Genomic DNA, 23616 nt, shown 5'->3' with positions numbered 1-23616 from the left:
TAAAGCATCAATTGAAATGAGACGTCTGAGTGTATAGCAGGACCGTCACCAAAGCATCTGAGGAGGCTTACCGGAAGCAGGGGACCTGAAAAGACATACGTCTTACAAGTCTCAAAACGCTTGTTTAGCCGCCAGGGCTGGCAGGATGGAACATCGGGTATCCACAGCTTCAAATAGAGGGGAAGGGAAGATCTGTAACAGCATCAACCGTCCAGACGTTTCAGCGGGCCAACGGGATGTTTGTTTAAAAACCATGAGAGGAAGAAACTCACATGGCGTGATATCGTTTAAAAAGCATGCGTTTATTAGAATAATAAAAAAAAGAACACTCACATGATATAAATTCGTAAACAGCTCATAAAGTATCAAACGCGGTGATCATAGGGAGTCCACCCAACATGTTTCGGCTAACGAGCCTTCATCTGGGGTGTGGAGCCCCCCTATCCCACCGCTATTTAAACTGGAAATGACCCCCACTGGGAGTGTCACAACCCAGGAAGTGACCGAATGACGTCACTTCCGGTTCTCGAATTGATGTTAATATATATATACAATGTGTGTAAAGTATATCCCATAGATAATGTAATGGGCGGTAGTTTATACCGCTGGCCCTACATTTATAACTCAGAAATAAAGATAAATGAAATATAATTAGTGGTGACACTAGCTTAGTGGGCGGAGCGCAAGGGCGCTCTGTCCTATACGATTTGGCTAGGCCGAGGAGGCTTGGTTTATACCCCGAGCACTTCCGGATCGGCCGGCCATAATGTCACCACTAATTATATTTCATTTATCTTTATTTCTGAGTTATAAATGTAGGGCCAGCGGTATAAACTACCGCCCATTACATTATCTATGGGATATACTTTACACACATTGTATATATATATTAACATCAATTCGAGAACCGGAAGTGACGTCATTCGGTCACTTCCTGGGTTGTGACACTCCCAGTGGGGGTCATTTCCAGTTTAAATAGCGGTGGGATAGGGGGGCTCCACACCCCAGATGAAGGCTCGTTAGCCGAAACATGTTGGGTGGACTCCCTATGATCACCGCGTTTGATACTTTATGAGCTGTTTACGAATTTATATCATGTGAGTGTTCTTTTTTTTATTATTCTAATAAACGCATGCTTTTTAAACGATATCACGCCATGTGAGTTTCTTCCTCTCATGGTTTTTAAACAAACATCCCGTTGGCCCGCTGAAACGTCTGGACGGTTGATGCTGTTACAGATCTTCCCTTCCCCTCTATTTGAAGCTGTGGATACCCGATGTTCCATCCTGCCAGCCCTGGCGGCTAAACAAGCGTTTTGAGACTTGTAAGACGTATGTCTTTTCAGGTCCCCTGCTTCCGGTAAGCCTCCTCAGATGCTTTGGTGACGGTCCTGCTATACACTCAGACGTCTCATTTCAATTGATGCTTTACCCCTTCACTCACCAGAAGCCTTCCAAATTTTGTGTCTTCACCAGTTAACCCACAGAGACTGTTGGTGGTGGTTTTTGATTTTCATCAGGAACACATTATTTAAACATTAATGGACTTTTTTGGTTGATTTTTTATCCATTATTTTGATCTTGTCTTCACACTTCACTGGTGTATTGCAATTATTTTACTTGTTATTTTGTAATATATAGTGCACTTACTGTACTGAATCACTCTTTATCTAATTTAGGAGTTTTCCTTATTTATATGCTGGCCATTGAGAGATGGCTCGAGCCTAATTTCTTGTTTTATATTTTGTATTATTTATACACCTAGCGCTACACTGTATGTTTTCCGATTTATTTTACTTCTATCTATGTCTTAGAGATGTGTTAGCCGCTTAGTGTGTAACCATCTTTTAAACACCATTGGAGCAGCGCTGTACCCTTTCCCCCTTTTTTAGATTGGGCTTTTTAAAAATGTGTTTGCCTTTAGAACTGTACAGAGTCTTGACTTGAGTCTTGACCTTTAACCATAGGTTAAGGTTAAAGTGTTTAAATTGTGCATGTTATTTCAAGGACACTCCTATGCAATCACTGAAGTGAATATCTATAGGCACTTCTGTGTAACAAAAGGCAAATATGAAGCATCCCATTGGCTATAACATACACCTAAAACCTGTATTTCATTAGCCTCATCTTCTTACAGTAAAAGAAAAAAACCCTTCATCTATAACTCCTCCCAGACAGGAGCCAAGGCTTGATCATTATCCACTATGCATTAAGGAGACAAGTCTTTACAAGAGAACAAGTTTGGTAGGACATACAGTTGTGCTCATAAGTTTACATACCTTGGCAGAATTTATGAGTTCTTGGCCATTTTTCAGAGAACATGAATGATAACACAAAAACTTTTCTTTCACTCATAGTTAGTGTTTGGTTGAAGCCATTTATTAGGGCTCTTTAAAAAGAGTAAACAGTTGATTGATAATAAATGGCTTCAGCCAAACACTAACCATGAATGAAAGGAACGTTTTTGTGTTATCATTCATATTCTCTGAAAAATGGGCAAGAAATCATAAATTCTGCCAGGGTATGTAAACTTATGAGCACAACTGTACATACACAACATTTATTATATCACTTTACTGTGTTAAATTAGCAAAATAGTAAAAACACAACAATAAAAATGAATTCATACTTTAAAGGTACACGTGCACATTTAAAACACCTTAGGTGATTTCATACATGGGAGAAAATACATTATAACAGGGGTCTCAAACTGGCGGCACTCCACCTGTTGCGAAACTAGTCCTATAAGGCATTGCAAGGCTGACAGTTACAAGCATGACTCCCACAGGCAGAGGCATGATGGGACTTGAAGTTTCACAACAGCTGGGGGGCTGTTTGAGACCCCTGCATTCTAACCTTACTCCTTCCAAGTTTTATACAGGTGTACCAAAATCATTTAAAGCCTTGTTGGCTGAGGCTCCCTAGCTAGCATTGAATTAACCAGGTTCTGTGTAGGACGCAACATAACAGATATTCTGCAATTTCATTACGAAGGTGCATTTAATGTGCTGTTTGTCACTACAGTGAAACATGCTGATAAAATGTGTAATGTATAGCTGATAGAGAAAAAATCATTAACAATGGTTCTTTGAACACATGTCCTATTTTGAAAAGTGAACACAAGAGCGTCTTACTTGGGCATCCGGCCAGACCCACACCAAGGGCAGCAGTGACATTGTCGGGACAACATCCATACACCGTATGACTGCAATGTGGGACCACGGGAGGGGAGCTGGTTGAAGCAGCTGTCAAAAAGAAAAAAAAATTGGTATAAGGGCATTGAGGTTGAAAGCACCACAGGAGTTGCATTTCCTTGCAGTAATCCTCTCTCAAGGCTCATTTCACTCTCCGTGGCAGATCGATGTGACAGAACTCAGAATACTTGGCATAACACATGGCAATGTAAAAGCCTAGTACACAAAGCACATTTTTCACATTAAAATGATGGAGCTGCTACTATTTCACTAAATCAAAACTGCCCTTCGAGATACAAAAGGTACTCAGCTGTTACAAAGGAAGGAGAAATTTTATTTTACAGAAAATGGAAACCAGAGACAAAAAGAAATATATTACAGGAGTTAAAACGGAGAATGTGTAGAAATCTCTTAAGTAAAACAGTGATTTGGATGCATTGTACAGATTACAAACGTGCTGTCAAAGGAAGTCATTCTTTAAGGGGAGCCAACAGGAAAGAATCAGTTACAACCTCCAGGAACCTGTGTTATTACAGAGGTGAGATGTTCCTCACGTAAGTTGGTCTCACTTTCACAGTAAATCAGTAAAACTAACATTCAATAAAAACCTTTGCACGTGATTATATAAACCTTTCTGAAAAAAAGTCAACAAAAAAACAGAATATTGACTACTATAAATGAATGACATGCATCCGGAGATATGTCTTCCTGGAGATGCTATGTTTCTTATTTACATATGCACAAAGGCTTTGTAGGATGCTAAATCTATAAAGAAAAAAAGGTTGATGTGTTATACAGTAAAGATCACCCACAAATGATTGTTAAACATCAATACAGCCAGATTTGTTCTTTTCTCTTGCAGATATCCTGTAGAATGAAAAATGGAGGAAAATAACTCTGCAGGTCATATCAGCCTGAAAAGTGACATTTGGTTGGAAGCTTTGGACCACAAATCCACTTTCTCTGCCAATACTTTTAAGAGGTACCACCTTTATTTTCCACTCTGTTATCAATGCAGCAAGCAATGCTGTAAATGCCACAGGTTTTATAAACATAAAACGAGGCACTTGGCAAACATACACACCCGCCAAGCCCTTCCCCCATAAATGAGACTTAAGAATTTAAGATGTTTGCCAAGCCTTTTCTTTGTGCTGCATCACATCAAAGTTATGAGAACGGCAACATCTGAGAGCGTATGATACTGAAGGCTCAGTCATTTGGATGCCTCTACCACATAGAAAAACAGGTTGGACGGGACACACATTGCATGCCAAATATTTTAAAGAGAACCTGTCACAACTGGGCTCATACAACATTTTAGTCTTAATTTATTAGAAATGTGCAGACATTATTATGTGAGTTTATACCTGAAGTTTATTTAGGCTTAATTATTTTACCTGACATTTCGGCTTGGTGTTATTATTCACATATTTTACTACCCTTATTAGAATCCCTGAACCATATTAGTTTTTTGGATATTCTCAATAAATGTACAATTTTTTTCAGGGTCTACTCATTTGTATGTTTGTATGGGATATCAACATTGCCCCTCCTAATACAGTATAGCAATTATAATTCTGCTTTTTTATAAATGCAAAAAAATACTGCGATTGGCATATGTTGCAGTTTTATAGTTTGTCCCAACCTGGCATTGCCATTTTTTTCTAGACAGTTGGTCTACATTAAATCACTTATATTAACTGCATACAATCATAAAAACTGCAATATTTTTCATAATAGTTGTCCTTTAACAATAGTACATTGCTGCACCTTTCCTTTTGCATTGCAGTAACCACTGCAGATGATCTCTGATGCCAGAGTTTAAAAAACAGCTGGGGTGCAAGGGAGCATGGGCATTTATTATAAATAAATGAGTATTAGTATGTCATTATATATATATATATATATATATATATATATATATATATATATATATATATATATATCTTCTGCCAAGGAATTTTGTGTTGTGACCAACACAAGCTCTTCTAGAAAAACAGGCATGTTCTGCATTACCTGTGCCCTGTCTGCAGACTACACTGCATTTAAACGATCCAGGCTGGTCAAACAAAACCACTGCTTGTGATTAGAGAATAAAGGAGCAGCAACATATTCATTAAATCATTCCTGGGGCTCCCCTTCTCTAAGCATGTTCTGTGCAAGCAATAGTGTTGGTGTGCTCCTACAGCCTCCCTACAGTCACTTCATGCCTATATATATGCACTCCAACAATGGCTGGGCTAGGTTCCTGATGGTGACAACCATCAACATACCAGTGCAATGAGCATCAGCATAGCTGCTTGTATTCTCCACCAGGGAGCAAGTGATAAATGACAACACAGGAGCATAACTGAGAAACAAAGATGCGTTGTCACCTTCTACATGCGATTCCCTTAACAAGGACATTGATGGTAGAATTACAAAGAGTTATATTAATAAACGCTAAAATGTAAAAATACTAATAATGAAATTTGAAATTACATTAAAAATGTTAAAAAAGTATGACCAAAAGCCCTACTTCTCTCGTGGGTCACAGGGGGGCCCTTATTCGTGCATTCCTGTGACCCAGATTCAGCCAACAGCTGACAATGATGTCGAGATCTGCCCACATGCCTAACCAGCAGCTGGCTTAGCCTCTCAGCGGGCAGCTGAAATCCTGCCCCTAGCACAGCACGGAGCTTCAGTAAGCACCGGAGAGGCAGAACTTACAGTCTCCACTCTGTACTCAAAGTGAACCCTAGAGTGATTAGTGGTCTATAATCACTCAGTTCTCAGTGTAGAGCCGGTGGGGGACAGCAGCAGCATTGGATCAATGCTGTATCTACATAGGTAAGTATGTATGTTTTTTTTTTTGTATCCCATACTTTTCTTTTAATAAGAGATTTTAGTGATTGGGTTTGGATATCTTTCAAATGAAAGAAATGTAGTGCATGTTTGAGACTGATATAGCAGGTCTCAAACTGAGCTATGAAACACCTGGAATGTCATATTCACAGTAAGCAATGCTGACATCATATGACAGCAGACTTGTGTAGAGCAGCTCACATACTATTGGCAGGTGTCTCATAGGGCATTTATACCTAAGCCTATGGATATTTATTGAAGCACAGAGCTCCTGAAGATTGATGGTGTCTCCATAATATTATGCTTTCTAGCTTGTTTCTGTGAGAGAGTGCGACAGTGAGTATATGCAGCTAAATGATATAGCTCTAGGGTAGAATCCTTGCTCAAGCAGCCTTCGAAAACCATAGGGAGAACCTTGTATACATTTATTGAAGGAGTTTCATTTGTGTTTTAAATCTAACACACTTCCTGGCAATAATTCTGTATTAATATAATGTAATAGGCATTTTCTTAAAATTTTAGGAAGCTCTAGGCCACATGTTATTGTAAAAGAATGTGCTTTGCTGGAGCTTGCCAGAGTTGGCCTACCACCATCTCTGGTAAATATCGCCCCACTACTTTTCATAGAAATCGTTCTGTGAAGTCAGGGTGATGTGATAGCCTAGTGCCCAGATCTTCAGCTTCTAGCAGCATAGGTAGGAGCCTACAGGGCATGTTACATGACACTGGTGCTCCCTGCAGAGCTAGATGGGGGAAACTGAGGAGAACCATCACCCAGCGCACAGCTGGCGACTATTGTGTCTGGTCTCCCCAACAGGAATTGCTAGGTGGTATTCGTTGAAGAATTAAAAGGAGCCAGTGACTGCAAGGCCCTTACAGGAAACCTGAGGAGATTGCTTCAATTTTGTTTTTCTGCCAGAACAACTGCTTTAGGGTCTGTGTTGATGGGCTTTGTGCTTGAGTTTGAGACCTTTTTGAGATCATTCAAAATTCACTGAAAAGGTTGCATTTGATGCGCTGTTGCCCTTCTTCTTACCAACATTTGACTTGGTTTAAGTGGGTTTTGCATTCCTATAAACCTGTAAGGGAATGCAAAACCAACTTGACAAGAGCATAATGCTGTCAATTAAGGCCCTTAAGCTGGAACTCCAGGCAGAAACAAAGGGATAAAGGTTGTTGCAAGCGATGTCCCAGGAAATATTTTTTATTTTTATCATAATGTGACTCCTCTATATGCCATGCTTCCATGGGTATCAATGATATCTCTCCTGTCAATGGTATCAGCTGCCCCTTGGGTGACACCAAAGAAAAAGGGATACCTAATCTCCAGCACCTGTGTCACTTTGGTAGCCTCAAATAAAAAAGGGAAGATCTGGGCATCATATGGGCTCTATCATCATACGATGGTCCTAAATTAAAAATACATTTTTCACTCTCAGGAATGATACTTATAAGTCAGTCAGCTCTCTAACTCACAAGAGATCATTAACTACGTAAGCCTCTTCATAATTAAAAAGACAAGTGTGATAATTCCTACAGGATGGTTACTGGTTAAATGCCATCCTCAAGGCGCTCACTTAATTATTATCTAAACTGACCCGCCTTTCTAATGCTACTAAATTCTTGAATTATGAGTTCTAACTTGCATATTTAGCATACTGTACAAGACAAAATGTATATATAAAAAAAATCTTGAAGGTTTTTAGTTTAAAAAAAAAAGTTAAGATTTGACTTGTATGAAATTAATTCTTGTTCTGTAGTAATGTGTTTCCATTAATACGAACAGCTCGGCTGGCGCCAGAGGTTATAGCTGGCTGATAATTTTGACCTAGCAAATTATTGGCACACAGTTACCAATTGACTGAGAACACATCATAAATTTTAATGAGCCAATCTCATTCAAACTGTATGTATCAAATATGTATAAAGCAGACATTATGCTAAAGCAACTTGATTTAATAAGACAATTGCCAAAGGGCAAAATTAGGGGTGTTCTGGTAAAATGGGTAATGAGTTGTCTTTAGCTGGGCATGGACAGGCAGATGTCTCCCTAAAAACAATAAACAGCGGTTACATGTGCTTTCTCTATAGTGCCAGGATCTGCTACTGTTTCTTGTGTGGCTTGTTCATGGGATTGATGCATAACACACGACACTATTGTTTCTTTCTCAGCAATTGTTCATCTTCCTGTATCTAGCAAAATGCAGTCTGCGTTGGTGTTTAAAAAACCTTATTTCTATGTAAAGTTTGTAACTCTATATGTACATTAAGGCAGCCATATATTGCATCTGAAGGCTCTGCTTCCTGCTCAAAAGACTTATACAACAGTTGTATGTTACTGTTTCTTCTCACAATACAAGTCTACGAAGTCAGTGGACTGAAAACCATACACGCGTTATGTGGATATCTTCCCAACATTTTCCTCTACATTTAACAACTAGAATAAATGAGCATAAAAACTCTAAAAATCGTAGCAAAAACGACATTACAGTAAACACAGGAATTATAACCCCAAATATGTACTCACAGTAAACACCCATATTTTCCTTTAAATGAACCAGAATGGTGTTCTAAGATTGACAGCACCCTTAACCCTGCAATTCTGACTCTGTCCTGCCCCCTGACTGTGTCTGTGCTACATATTTAAAAGCCCCACACTAATTCTTGCCCAATTTAATGCAATTTTTTTTTTTTTTTGGTCCTGAACATCTTCACCCACCTTCCAGCCTTTCCTAAATGTTATGATATGAAGTTAGGAAATGCTTTAAAATACCTGTCTTCTTGGTCAGGCCTCATTTATACTTGTGGTTGGGGGGCAGTAAAAACACTAATTTGAGATTTATCGCAGCAAAAATGATCCCCCAGGCACCGCTGCGTTTGATGTAAGTGTTTATATGCGGCTTTGGATAGTGTCTTTTATTTATGGATGTTTTTAAGTACTGGCTTTGCACTTTGTACTACAAAGTTTAAAATAAATATTACACTGTATGGTTTTATTATCTTTTAGCTGTTTTTGTGTTTTTGTGAGTGCTTAGTGCATATACTGCAACCCCCCCGTGAGAGAAGAGGATCTTATTATTACCGGACCTATTAAGTGAATGGATCCAGGGATCTAAGATTGAGCTTGTGTTGCTGCTTAATTCTTTAGCAGTATGACGATGTATGGCGATGCGGTGAGTGCTCAGTATCACTTTTGGTGGAAGATAAGGCACTAGTAGTGGTGTAAATCTTTGGATCTTTGGTAAAGGAAGTTCACACATATTTGGATGGGACTATGGTTTATTTTAATCACTATTTATCCTAGTGGACTTATGTATTACGCAAATAAATGACATTTGGTTACAGTGCCTTGCAAAGGTATTTACCCCCTTGGCTTTTTACCTATTTTGTTACATTACAGCCTTTAGGTTCAATGTTTTTTTATCTGAATTATATGTGATGGATCAGAACACAATAGTCTAAGTTGGTGAAGAAAATTAGAAAAATATATACATAAAACTATTTTTCAGAAATAAAAAAACTGATAATTGGCATGTGCGTATGTATTCACCCCCTTTGTTATGAAGCCCATAAAAAGCTCTGGTGCAACCAATTACCTTTAGAAGTCACATCATTAGTGGAATGATGTCCACCTGTGTGCAATCCAAGTGTCACATGATCTGTCATTACATATACACACCTTTTTGAAAGGCCCCAGAGGCTGCAATACCTAAGCAAGAGGCATCACTAACCAAACTGCCATGAAGACCAAGGAATTTTCCAAACAAGTAAGGGACAATCTTATTGTGTTGTACAAGTCAGGGTTAGGTTATAAAAAAATATCCAAATCTTTGATGATCCCTAGGAGCACCATCAAATCGATCATAACCAAATGGAAAGAACATGGCACAACAGCAAACCTGCCAAGAGACGGCCGCACACCAAAACTCACGGACCGGGCAAGGAGGTCATTAATCAGAGAGGCAGCACAGAGACCTAAGGTAACCCTGGAGGAGCTGCAGAGTTCCATAGCAGAGACTGAAGTATCTGTACATAGGACGACAATAAGCCGTACGCTCCATAGATTTGGGCTTTCTGGCAGAGTGGCCAGAAGAAAGCCATTACTTTCAGCAAAAAACAAAATGGCGTGTTTTGAGTTTGCGAAAAGGCATGTGGGAGACTCCCAAAATGTATGGAGGAAGGTGGTCTGGTCTTATGAGACTAAAATTGAACTTTTTGTCCATCAAAGAAAATGCTATGTCTGGCGCAAACCCAACACATCACCCAAAGAACACCCCCACAGTAAAACATGGTGGTGGTAGCATCATGCTGTGGGGATGTTTTTTAGCAGTCGGGACTGGGAACTGGTCAGAGTTGAGAGAAAGATGGATGGTGCTAAATACAGTGATATTCTGGAGCAAAACCTGTACCACTCTGTGTGTGATTTGAGACTAGGATGGCGGTTCACCTTCCAGCAGGACAATGACCCCAAACACACTGCTAAAGCAACACTTGAGTGGTTTAAGGGGAAACAGGTAAATGTGTTGGAATGGCCTAGTCAAAGCCCAGACCTCAATCCAAAAGAAAATCTGTGGTCAGACTTAAAGATTGCTGTTCACAAGCGCAAACCATCCAACTTGAAGGAGCTGGAGCAGTTTTGCAAGAAGGAATGGGCAAAAATCCCAATGGTAAGATATGGCAAGCTCATAGAGACTTATCCAAAGTGACTTGGAGCTGTGATAGCTGCAAAAGGTGGCTCTACAAAGTATTGACTTTAGGGGGGTGAATAGTTATGCACATTGACTTTTTCTGTTATCTTGTTCTATTTGTTCCTTACTTCACAATAATAAAAAAAATCTTCAAAGTTGTGGGCATGTTCTGTAAATTAAATGATGCAAATCCTCAAACAATCCAAGTTAATTCCAGGTTGTGAGGCAACAAAACATGAAAAATGCCAAGGGGGTGAATACTTTTGCAAGGCACTGTATGTTGACACATATATTTTGATGACTGTGGGTTATTTTTTATAGCAGCTCACTACTGTTCTTTCCTCTCTTTACATTTATTAATTTATTATTTATACCATAATTCACATTTAGTCACCCTGCACAGCTGCTGTAACAGGAAAGTGGAGGTAAGATTATGATATTGGACCTTATTAGCATAATGCCTGTACGACTGTTTATTTATGGTATGTCTATGACCTCAATTGGGCTTTGAATTACTAAAGAGAAAAGGGTGAGATGTGGAGGAGCAGATGACAAAAAAAACCCCAAAAAACAAAGTAAGACTGAGAAAACAAAGAAAATAGATAAAATATAGTATCTAAAAATAAAGAACTGACATTACAGGGAACAACAAGGATGGACAAAAGTAAAAGCTGCTTAAAAGGATTTACTGGCGCAGGACAAGAACACAACCAGCACATCTATAAACAATTATATTTCTTTTTTGCTATCCGCCAAATACCAATGATGCTGTATGACCTTCGAGGAGAACTCTGTATTCCCCATCTAAACCTGAAAATATCATTAATACAATCCTGAATATTTGCAAGCTCATTCCCTGAAGATATTCTGCTATTGATTCTCCATTTAAATCACACATCCTTGTTGGTGTTAAATGGCCCAAGAAAACTTGGAGACCAGGCCATCCTGAGATATTCTGCCTGTGAATTTAAATATTACATCTTATATTTAAAGCTGTTTCGGTCACATAAGCTTCTCAAATGCTTACCACAATTTGTCAGCTGTATGACAATAATCCAAATCCTGCAGTGAGTTCCATGCCAAGAGACCCTGCTCAGGAATTAGCAAGTCTTGTAAATGGCCAGAGATCTTATCGCAGATCAGAGGAAATCATGAGGGAATAAAACACGTCCCAGTAGGAAACGGATTAGAGGAAACTGTAAAATTATAATAATCCTGTCTCTCACCTCGGCAGGGACCTTGTGCTGCCACAAACAGGTCTTGGTGTCTCTCACAGCGAGTTTTCTTGAGTTCACAATCATTGGAATAAGTAGCACCATCAGAACCGCACACCTGTCGCAGAAACAATAGATGAACAAAGTCAAGATATTTAGCAGCCATAAGGTTTCTTCACTTTAATAGCATTAAAGGGAAGCTATAATGCCTAATGTTGTAAAGTTTACAAGGTTAAAGCTCTATGCATTACATAATACATAATAAAATGTATTTATTTTAAATGCAAGCATTGTAAGTTGTTGAATTTGACTATCAGCCTCTATACAGCAAAGCACACGTTGGGTGAAAAGGAAGCAGCAAAAGGAGCCAAACAGGTGCGCTACAGTGCAAATGGCATGCTGGTGAGAGGAAAGAACGAGTGACAGAGAGATACACTCATCAATCTGCTACTTCTCTTTTCACTGCCCAGTACCAAGGTGGGGGTGGGGAAAAGACCTGTAAGTGTTACTTTAATGCCCGAATCAGGTCTCATCCTCTGCCAGGCAGGGCTGTGCTTTGTGGCAGGGAAGTGTAAATCTAAGAACTGAAGGGACAGAAACACAAATTCTTTGGCAGCTAAAACAGTTCTTTTATTTGTATTTCATATGGGTATTTGCTATTTTCCTGGAATTCACTTTAAAAAAAAAAACACTTATATTTTACAAATATTTCAGTACAAAATCTTTGTTTAATGAAAAAGAAATGTATTTGCAAAGTGCTTCTATCAGACTACGTTTTTAGATCATGGTTGGCTTTCTATTAATAAAGCCAATCGCTGCCTGCTTGCTGGCTGACTGCCTCTGTCTAACTGAAAATCCACATGTTAAGGGCTAGTTTATATCAGAATTACCGGGTTCCGCAACACAGAATGGCAGGTGAAATCGCAGACACAACGATCATCCTCCACGTCCTCATCCCATGAGCCTCCATAGCGTTTACAGCGATCTTGTTCACACTCACTGTCTTCTCCAGAACCAGATCCAGCCATACCTGAACCACATTCTGCAATACAGAATGAAATGCTTAACATTTAATTTTGTTTCTTTCTTATGGACACATATGTCTAGCTAAATATAGCACTGTAGAGAACTGTAGAGGATAGGGGATGGTGATAGGAGTCAGAGAGCTTCTTATATTTTAGGAAACCATCTCTCCATCTCCTCTCTCTCTGGTGAAAAAGAGCTCTGCGTTTAACACATACACTTATTACAAAACAAACCAAGTCTGCACTAGTATGAATTATATTATAAGGCAGCTAACGGCCTGAATTGAAAAACATATAGGTACAACAAACAACATAAATACAAGTAAACCAGAATGCAATCAATATATATATATATATATATATATATATATATATATATATAGACATCAGCGGGAGACAGCACCATATACTATCAGAGCACACAACTCTTCCCAACGCATTTCGTCCAATAGGTAACCCTTTAACTGCTACACTATGAGATCTTTCTCCTGTCTCTTATGATATGTGCGTAACCAGGGGTGTCTCACTTTGATGTGGGGGTGGAGGTATCAGAGCCACGATCCACAGGGCTTGGTGTGTGACTGTCAGCAAGTCGTTCTGACACAAGACTCCACTGCTTTACTAAGCACTTGCCAATAGGGTGAGGGGAAATCACTCACAGCATAAATTGATTCCTTAGAGCGGGGTATACCTCTATGTGCGAGGTACTGCATATGGTGGATATGATACTTACTGGTGACAAGTTTTCAATGGAAGAATGGTATTGGGTCATTTTGAGCACACTGGTGTTTTGAAAGAACTAGATTTTCACAGTCATATGATTTGGGACTTTTATGATTTAAATCATGTGTTATTCTGGTTAACATTTATTTTTGTTATTTGTTGGCACTACAATTATATAGTTATATATACCACATATTGCATGCTGACTCTAGTAGCGCACTCCAGTGGTAGTTTGTCACCAAAATAATGGAATAGTACAAGGGGCAGTGCTTGTGCAAAAAGATACGGTTATTTAAATGCACCTAGGGCAGCATGATATTTAAATACAGCCCTACTGCTAGAAAAAAAAAGCAATGCTTCATTTGGAACATTAATTCTTCATGTAAAAATTCTCTTGGCACAGCCAAATTATGTAGTTATCAGCCAAAAAAATTTGAATAAAAAAAAACTCATACGGAAATGTCTACCTACTGATCCACAAGCAACACATTCAATAATGAGTCTTTTGTTATCTCAAAAAAAGGCAACTTGATAAAAAGCTAACACTACAATTTAAAAAAGGGAACCCATTTGTCTCCATACAAATAGGTGCCAATTAATAAAATTAGTGGTTGATTCATTAATTCATCCACCTACCCAACTAGACTGAATTTTACCGAGCTACACGGTAAATTGTATGTGGAAATAAAAAGGATGGAACTCTTGTGGGTTGGAGCTGTGACCTCAGTGAATGAATGAGTGGCTGTAGTGACCAATCAAATCTCTCTTCAGTGGCTCAGGGCCCATACAACCTTTAATTATAAATAAACAGGTGCATTCAAGCACTAAAGAACACAAGTTGAGTGCGCTCAGACCTGTCACAGCTGCCTTTTATATAATCCGCCAGTCTGTTATTGTTATTCCCTGACTCTGTTTAAACTTTCCCATCTGAGCTGCATTAAGAAACTTTTAGCAGAAGAGAGGCCTGTCGACGAGACAGGGAAAAGCCATCTAGAGTCTATGGGTCACCGTATAAAGCAGCCCACTCATGGGAAGCAGTGTATTATTACACAGATGTCAGATCAGCACTCACATTCACATGGAAATTACAAGGGAGGAAATAGAACTTTGCTGTTGTCAGTTTGTGTGAGAAGACCACAATAGGTTAAATAGTATACGCAAGACTTTTTTCTTCTTCTTTTTAATGTAAACTCAGCATTTTTATTTAAAGATCTGACAGTTTCAGCCTTGACCAACTCCCTGATCACTTTCATTTCCTGCCAACAGTCACTGAACACATAACGTAAAGTGCTTTACTGGCATCAATGGCAAATTTGAGTCTTAAGGAAGAACTCTGCTCAGCTCTAATGACATCTAAAAAGGTCAGATAATGTAAATATAACATAATAAAAAATGAAAAAAAATGAAGAGTCCTCATGCCTCCTACCTGCCACATTACTCTCATTGAGAAAAAAAAAAAGTTAATGCCTGTAGAGGTGTTTTAGATCCCGACAGTTATCAAGTCCATCATAGTAAATGACCAAAAAGGAAAATATGCATTTGGGTACAAATTACTATGTTTAAAGTGGAGATATCAGTAGAAATCAAACTTTACATGAAACAGAAGAGTTCAAGTCTGCATTAGCCAGGTGCTGGGCTAGAGCAATATGGAAAAGGAGACATTGCCCTTTTTTCTTCTCTCCCTCTACTGAGACACTGAAGTTATGCTGCACCATCCTCCTCTGGTCAGCGTGGGAGAGCTAAAGCAATGCAAGCCCATAGACTTCAATGCTGAGCGCTGAGAATCCTGGCAGTAGTAGTCTGAGATGGCAGCCATATAATGGGATGAACAGAATCCTTACATTACAGATCCCAATAGGCACTGTGCAGTAAGAGGAGTTGATTTTTAATAAACTGCCTGGGAAAGTTCTCCCTCTTGGCACTGAGGGAGTTAGAGAGAGAGCATCTCTGTCTGAATATTTGCCTACCAGCGGAAGACCATACCAGCGAGGATACAAGCCAGAGACTGGGAGCGAGGACACCCGGGGCAACGCAGCACTGCCCACATCACAGCATCTGCACTGCAGCTGCAGAGTAACTGGAGCATCCACTCACCCTCTGCTTCCCACTGCTTATCAATGGGGGGCCTTCAGGGAGTGATCGGGGGCCACCTGTCAGAAACCATGAAATCACACCAAGACAGAAATACAGTTAAATCACACTTGTTTAATAATAAAAGTAAAAAGAACAAACGTAGTCAAAACATAGCCAAAGTTCAGTAACCGGAATGAATAGTCAGCCAAGCCAGAAGTCAGGGATCAATGTAGTGGAACAGCAAGCAGGATCTGGAGCCAGAAGGGATGTCACCAAAGCAAGTTTTTAAATAGGAGTGCAGGAGATTGTCTCTGTGATGTTGAGCAAGGCAAAGGCAGAGCACCTGTGGAGAGATGGGAGCTGGCAATTAGCAGACAGCTGAGTGGCCAGCTCTGAGAAGGAAGGGCTGAGCCCAGCCCTGACACCACCCCAGCAAGAGTTTACTGCAGAATCTCGGGGACTGGTGAGGGGTGCCTGTTTTCTTTGATATAGAGCTGCTACTGGGTGCCAAGTATTACCTTCAGTGATTTCCTGCGATATGGTATGTTGCACACTCAACCTGGTGTGTTAGAGCAGGCAAGGTTTTTTGGAAAACGTTGAGGAAAAGAACAAAGGATCCATCCTAATCAACGACTCCTACGGGGGTAGTGCTACAATAAATTTCTGGTGTGTTACAGTATGCAGCAGCAGAATACTTAAAAAAAAAAATTTACTTTTTTTAGCTTAGGCCAAATCTCCATTGCAAGAAAGAAAAATCAGAGTCTTTGAGGATCTTTCTAGGACTCTCTAAGTGAAAGGGACATTATTGTTTTGCAGTTGCCAGGTGTAGTTCTATCAATGATAGGAATATCCTGGGGATGCAGCTGGTACACTGTGAGCCATTCTGTAGTATCTACTGAAAACGATGGTGATTTAGAGTCTCTGTTTACACGGCACATGAACTGATGAATATTGTGGTACTGATTATTACTAATGCTGGCTCCTCACATTTACGTCTTCCTTTCTTCCACCTGTGGCACCTAGTCAAGGGTGGCATCGCCAAAGCTCCTAGAGAATGCCAAGTAGCCCAAATCCCATGAGATGACACTCAAGCGCAGTGTAGGATCATCTTCTTGTGAGATTTGGGCTACTCATCCCTGGGATTTCACCAGAGGGGTGACAAGGTAATCTCTGACTACGTGACACAGGAGGAAGGGGGGAATGGCAAGTATGTTAACTAACTCCCTTATGGGTCTGAACCATGAAAAAAGGATTTGTTTCTTGAATTAGTAAAAGTATTCCTCACAGTGTTGCATGAGTCATTCATGCTGATGTAATCATGGGGACGTACAAAGAAACAGAATGGCCCCCACTAATGTCTTATTCAGAGGATATGCTAAATTCAATATTTCAGCCTTCACAAACTTCAAAACTTAAAAAATATATAAATAAATTATAAATGGATTATTCTTTTGATGCTTACAGAGGGTGTTCGCCTAATCCAGCTGTTTATGGTAAGGTCAGAAAATATTTGTAGGTTTGTAGGCCTCTTCAGAAACCTGCACAAGCCTGCATGAGGGAAAGTTGATTGGCCGATCACAACTGTTTTCCATGAAACATCAGGTCTCCTTACTACCTTCATAGGCACAAACAAGCATGTTTGCCTGATGTGAACCTAAACGTTTTTAGAAAGATCATTCGGCAGTCGGGTTGTGTCTAATGTCTTTAGAAAGCTTTAAAGATCTAAACAGCTATACCATTAGAATCTACAGAAAAGGCTTTGTTTACTTCAGACAGAAATGTTATTGATATAGCTTGTTTGATACTTTGCAGATAACGTACTGAGATATCTATAGCACAATGGGTGTTTTTCAAAGTATTTTTTTACTTTATAGTAATAATTACAAACTCAGTGATTCCTGCGATACCAAAAAAGCAAATATTCTGGGAATAGGGAATCAAGATACGACGAGGACCTGAAGTGTGAAATGAAAGCGTCATTCTATCAATCCTCCATGGTTTATTTACGTAAAGCGATCACCAGTTATCAAGAGATAAAAGCAAGGGATGCCGATAAAAGAGCCTCTTTCAAGTCTATATGGATCCAACAGCCTCCTCTCTGGTGCACTCCCGCCACCACTTCCATACTCCATTCCTGCATACATCCCTGCCTCATCTGAGCCATGCTGTGTTAATGAACTCATGGTAATTACTCTTGCGCTGCATACGAGACGGGATATTAAAGGCTCTGCTCATAACTGATCGCCCGAACGCCGGAATCACCCCCCGAGCGTTGCTAGGAGACTAGTCAAATATACCCTTATTATCTGGCACTGTGCAGCTCTCCGGAGGAACACAGAGATACAGGACAGAAATGTTCATCCTCAGCGCTTTCAATGTGATGTCTAATACAACAGGAGGATTAAATTGAAATCGTTGCTGCTTCGTCACCCAGTGGTGGCACTATGAATGAGCATACATGGGCGATGTGTGCTTTCTAGAGGATCCTGAAAACCAGGAAACACACAGGCTTTCTATTTATTTCCTTTAATCTAAAATGAGTTTTCTAATCCTACAAGGTACATCTAAATGTGGTGGATTAGTCATTCAGCTGCTCACCGACCGACTAAAGAGACGGTTTTACTTCAAAACCGGCAGAGTGAAATAAATAATGGGAATTGATGTTTAAATTGGAATTTGCAGGCAAGCAGTTTTTACTTTGCACCAAAAAATAAAACTCAATTTCAAAGTGAACCTGACAAGATACTAGCGTTGAAGCTGTCATTGCTGGTGATCTTGTGAAGACCTACATTTTGGGCCTCACAAGTTCACTTTAAAGTGCATCCATAACCAATATTCTTTTTTACATGGGGAAGGATTTTGAACCCTGCCAGATTTTTACTGTTGTCTGCATCCCCGCTGAGGAGATTCACTTCTCCAGGTGACAAAAATGCCCATTCCCTCTTCTCCACTATTTTACTTTGTTGAGGGCTGATTTGCACAGGCACAGAAGAGATGAAGAGTCATTTATTTATCTTTTTGTAGCAGCGAGGAGCTGTGTGCAGGCAGCCTACATAAGTGAATGGAGTCATGGTTGCTCTATGGACACCCAGGCACAGATAAGTTTGATAGATATGTGGAAACAGGTGCATGGCCCCTTCTGCAGAAATTGCGCGTCTGGGGTTGTGCATGTTCATGCATACCTGTACAACCTGATTGTGTCTGTATAGACACTCACTTAGGCTGCCTACATGTAGCTTCAAAATATAAGCAAACCACTCTTCATGCTGTACAAGGCTTTGTGCCCATGTGAATAAGCCTTAAAGATTGCAATAGGCACAGAGAAGGAAGTCCATTTGCATTTTCTGTACTGGAATATGCAAGTGCATGCCTCTGATCGATTCACTAACCCTCTGGTTGTAGCTGGGCCAATTGAACATGCACTTGGCCCTTGTGGATGGTCTGGTTCTAAAAGTCGCAAAAATAGAGATGTTTCAGAGACATGCATCAGACATACCCACAACAAGCTGTACTGGGTGACAATTTTGGGTCCGTGAATCTTGCTGTTGGAACAGTCAACTGGACATTCTAAAATAAATAAATAAATAAATCACTTCACAAGTTTATTAAGTGCCGCAAGGGCTGCAGTGCTCAGAAGACAGCTTGTGCTAGAGAAGTTGGATCATGCTGTGTAAACGACTGCCTTCTTAAGGCTATTGGCAGCCTTACAATCCATGTTCAGGGCAGCCATAAGGCAAGGTGAAACATGAGTCTCAGGCATACCCTGAAGGGGTGTTCACTTTGTCCCAGCTGCCTCCTGCTAGTATGGACGCTGGCGAAACATCATAAGAATGGAAATTCAGCATCCGTATGTTTCATCTGAACTAGCAAAACCAGAGTGGTTGCTGTTTTTCCAGTGTTACACAGGGATTGTGATATGTTACCTTGATTAGCAGAGGTTTTCTTTAGATTTTTGTAAATATATATTGCATTGATTTACTATTCTAGCAGTAACATCATATGATATTACATTAATGTAACATTTTCCATCCGTCTCAGCAAGTAGCTTGAATGGAAAATGTTCTGTAAAAGGGAAATGTTTAAAAATCCAAAGAACAGTTGGGTAGAAGCCAACAGCAGCGGAGACTGCTGCTGTTTAAACAGCCTTTAAAAAGCCAGTGTCTACACTCTTACATTGGTTTTAAAAGCCATCAATCTTTCCTAATGTGGTAGTAATCACCCTTAATAACACTCAATCACTTGAAGACATAACGGCAGCTTATAACTTCTGGGCCTGGAAAGGGCTGCCATTGCTACTTCATGAAGGGCACGAGCAGCAGAGGAGGATGTTTGCCAGTGTCTTACTTACACCTCTGGGGAAGAGGCTTGAAGCTGGCAATGGTAAAAATCATTTGCTTCTATAATTCAAACAGGAATCAATGCCCTTCCAAGTGGTTCACACACAGGTGCTACTTAACAGGTGCAGCGTAAACACCAGCTGCCAGAACCCTCTCCAGCCCGCACACGCCTTCCTGTGCCAAACAAGTGCATAATAAATAGCTTTTGGGCAGAATAGAGATGTGCAGTGTCACTTTTTTAAAAACTGGTGTTCAAATATTAACGGTATATTGTAGCCAAAAAATGAATTAAAGATGAAAAATTCTATGTGATAGAGTCACAAAACTACACGCCTATAGCAGTGCTTGTTTACATGGCAAGTCACCACCCAATGTTAAAAATTCCTTCCAAACCAGGGTTTTCTTTTCTCCAGCACAGTGAGGACGCTTCTCAAAGACTTCAACAGGATGCAGTGACATATGCAGTCACTGGCTCTAATTCTTTGCAGACACACTGCTTGTTTTAACCCCATTTTGGCCGACAAACTCTTTGGAGCCCTTCCTTATTTGCTTCAGTGTGTAGTGTTCAGCAGGCTGCCCGCTAGTTGCTAAATGTCGGGTAAACTTTGCTTGGTGCCCACGGTATGTAAACACCCTCTGTCCACTGCCGACTGAAGCCTATGGAGGGGCGGTTGGCAAGTGGCAAAAATACAGTTTAACTGCACATTTTTTCTGCTCACCAACACGTCTAAATTAAGCCTAAAACCTCATATACTCTTTACCATGTTGATGCAATTTCAAAGTTGTTGTCGGTCTTTTTAAATGTGAAGCTTTCACTGAAACAATACCTCATGATCCTGACAAGGGGGTTCCCATGTTCAGACACTTTCTGTTAAAGGCTGGCAACTCTCTCCTTGCTGTGCTCCTGTGTTGTCTACCCATCACATTCACCCCAAGTAAAGGCAACTTGAGTGAGTGATGTAGAAAGCTAAAGCTTAAAGTGATTGTAAAGTCTCTTTTTTTTTCCTATAAAAATAACAAACATGTTATACTTACCTGCTCTGTTGAAGTGGATTTGCACATAGCAGCCCGGATCCTCCTCTTCTCGGGTCCCTCTTCGGTGATCCTGGCCCGTCCCTCCTGTTCAGTGCCCCCACAGCAAGCAGCTTGCTATGGGGGCACCCGAGCTGAGTCACAGTTCCCTGTGTCCATTCAGACACGGAGCCCCAGCCTGGCCCACTCCCTCTCTCCCCTGATTGGCTAGCTGACTTTGATTGACAACAGCGACATTCAATAGCCCGGATCCTCCTCTTCTCAGGTCCCTCTTCGGTGATCCTGGCCCGTCCCTCCTGTTCAGTGCCCCCATAGCAAGCAGCTTGCTATGGGGGCACCCGATCTGAGTCACAGTTCCCTGTGTCCATTCAGACACGGAGTCCCGGCCCGCTCCCTCTCTCCCCTGATTGGCTAGCTGACTTTGATTGACAACAGCGACATTCAATAGCGCCGCTGCTGTGTCTCAGCCAATCAGGATGGAGAATCTCGGACGGCTGAGACACTTATTGACATCGCTGGACAGAGAGGGACCTCAAGAAAGTATTGGGGGGGGGGGGGGGGGGGGGCCGCTGCACACAGAAGGCTTTTTATCTTAAATAGAATGCACTAAGATAAAAAACCTTCTGCCTTTACAACCCCTTTAACTCCACATTTATTGTTCCTTTAAATAATTAACTTGGGCCAAGCTGGCTCAAAAGAACAATTTACTGCACTAACAGGTGAGCTTGCTGGGCACGCTGTATTAACTGTATTATGTAGCCTTTCTGTCCCGCTCCGGGAAAAAAAACAGAGTGCTGTTCACCCATTCACGGGAAGCTTTGTATTCTATAAATGTAAACAAAACTTCCTCAGATTGGCGTCATCCACCTGCCTCTCTGCCTCAGCTAGAGGAAATGTATTCTTTTATAGAATTTAAAGCTTCTCATGAATAGCTGAGCAGCGCTCAGCCTGACTCTGTTTTTTCTGGGAGTGGGGCAGGAAGTTACTGTTCCGCTGCCGAGCACAGCTGTATATAGCTGTTAGTGCCGTTTGATTGGGCCTGTTGGGTCAAACAAACTATCCAAAAGGACATTAAACATGGAGTTAGGCTTTCTGCCGCAAAGTTTAATAGAAGCAGAGGTAATCAACACTTTCCACAGGGTCAGCAGTGAGACTAGAACATTCCAGAAGGGCATTGTCATTGTAAACACAATGATATCATTTTACTGATTGAAAGGAATGCCAATTACAAATGCAATCAAACTTTTATAAGCTTGCAGCATCCCCCCAAAGACAGTTATAATGGCCATAATGTTATGCAATCCGGTTCAGAGAGCTACCATGAACATCAAGAGTTGTCCATGCTGGCTATAGCAACCAATCACAAATTCCATTTATTCTTACACTTAGCAATTTAAAAAAAAAAAAAAGAAAGGCCTTGTTCCTGAGAACAGGTGCAATGACTATTCCTAGCAACAGCTGCAAAGATAAACTGATTGAAAAGGCTGTCCACTTTCAGAGATAATATGAATAGCCTATACAGACTGAACCCTAACTAATTAGTTGGGCAGTTCTAACATACCACTGCTTGACATTCCTCCCTCGGTAACCCATTATTTCAATAGGTTTATAAGGCAGGCCTGTTCGAATGGGATCAAATTGAAAGCCAATGAGTTTCTAAAGGTGGACTGTTATGTCTGCCGAAAACTGAGCATTGCTCGCCAGTGATGGAGCTGCTTGGCAGCACTGGTTGATCAGAGGGGGTCCTTAATGGATCACCATTGCCTGTATATTGGTTTTCTTTCTCTTCATAAATAGAAAACCTCTTTGAGGAATAACTCTTGCCTTAATACATATGATTAGATGTTTAAAGGTATCAACATATAGTGGTCATGCAGATACCTGTCTTGTTACGTGTGCCACGTCCTATACTGATATTGTAGAAAGAGAAAAATAGATTGGGCTTTGGACTTTTTTGGCACAGAATTCACTAAGGTAGATATAGATTAAAATTGAATTTATTAAGGATATATTTAAAAAGACTGAAGGTAAAAAAAGGGGGGAATGAATACAGAATTCAAGTATTAGTCACACATTTACAGGTTATACACTCCATACATAGCTTAATGGTACAGTAGTTGGTTGAGTATTGATTGGGGATACCAATCCTCTTAACATACGGTTTTGGTATATTGACAAATAAGCTATGCGGTGGTAACAGCCAGTGTCTGGGGTTTGCTCGACATGTTGCACGCCACAGGCGCTTCTTCAGGAGCACAGACCTGAGTACATGATATTTAATTTGTGATTGTGTATATAGACTGTAAGGATAAAAGTGAAGCCAACAGCCTCTTAGCTGAGTATTTAAAGCATCCAATAGTTTGCTAGGGTAATCTCATAGAGTTATTTATCTGAAGGAAATCCAATCTCCGTTTAATAGTCAATCAGGAAATAAGGTAAGATTGAGTAGATCTTGCCTGTGTAGAAAGTTATTGTAGATCGGTAGTC

The 23616-nt window shown here is 40.4% G+C and overlaps 1 protein-coding gene across 9 annotated transcripts in view; it reads right to left on the bottom strand.

Moving 5' to 3' along the window:
* AGRN (agrin) overlaps nt 1–23616 on the bottom strand; it is a 658449-nt gene that overhangs the window by 124065 nt on the left and 510768 nt on the right. For all 9 annotated transcript variants that reach the window (XM_073603052.1, XM_073603056.1, XM_073603057.1 and 6 more), the window contains 3 exons: nt 12830–12981; nt 11952–12057; nt 3134–3244 (listed from right to left, as the gene is read on the bottom strand). In XM_073603052.1, the coding sequence (XP_073459153.1) occupies nt 3134–3244; nt 11952–12057; nt 12830–12981 (369 nt within the window). The remainder of the gene's footprint in view (nt 1–3133; nt 3245–11951; nt 12058–12829; nt 12982–23616) is intronic.

Source organism: Aquarana catesbeiana, linkage group LG10 (genome assembly GCF_042186555.1).
Source record: "Aquarana catesbeiana isolate 2022-GZ linkage group LG10, ASM4218655v1, whole genome shotgun sequence".
Classification (NCBI taxonomy): domain Eukaryota; kingdom Metazoa; phylum Chordata; class Amphibia; order Anura; family Ranidae; genus Aquarana; species Aquarana catesbeiana.
This window is presented reverse-complemented; position numbering and strand designations above follow the sequence as displayed.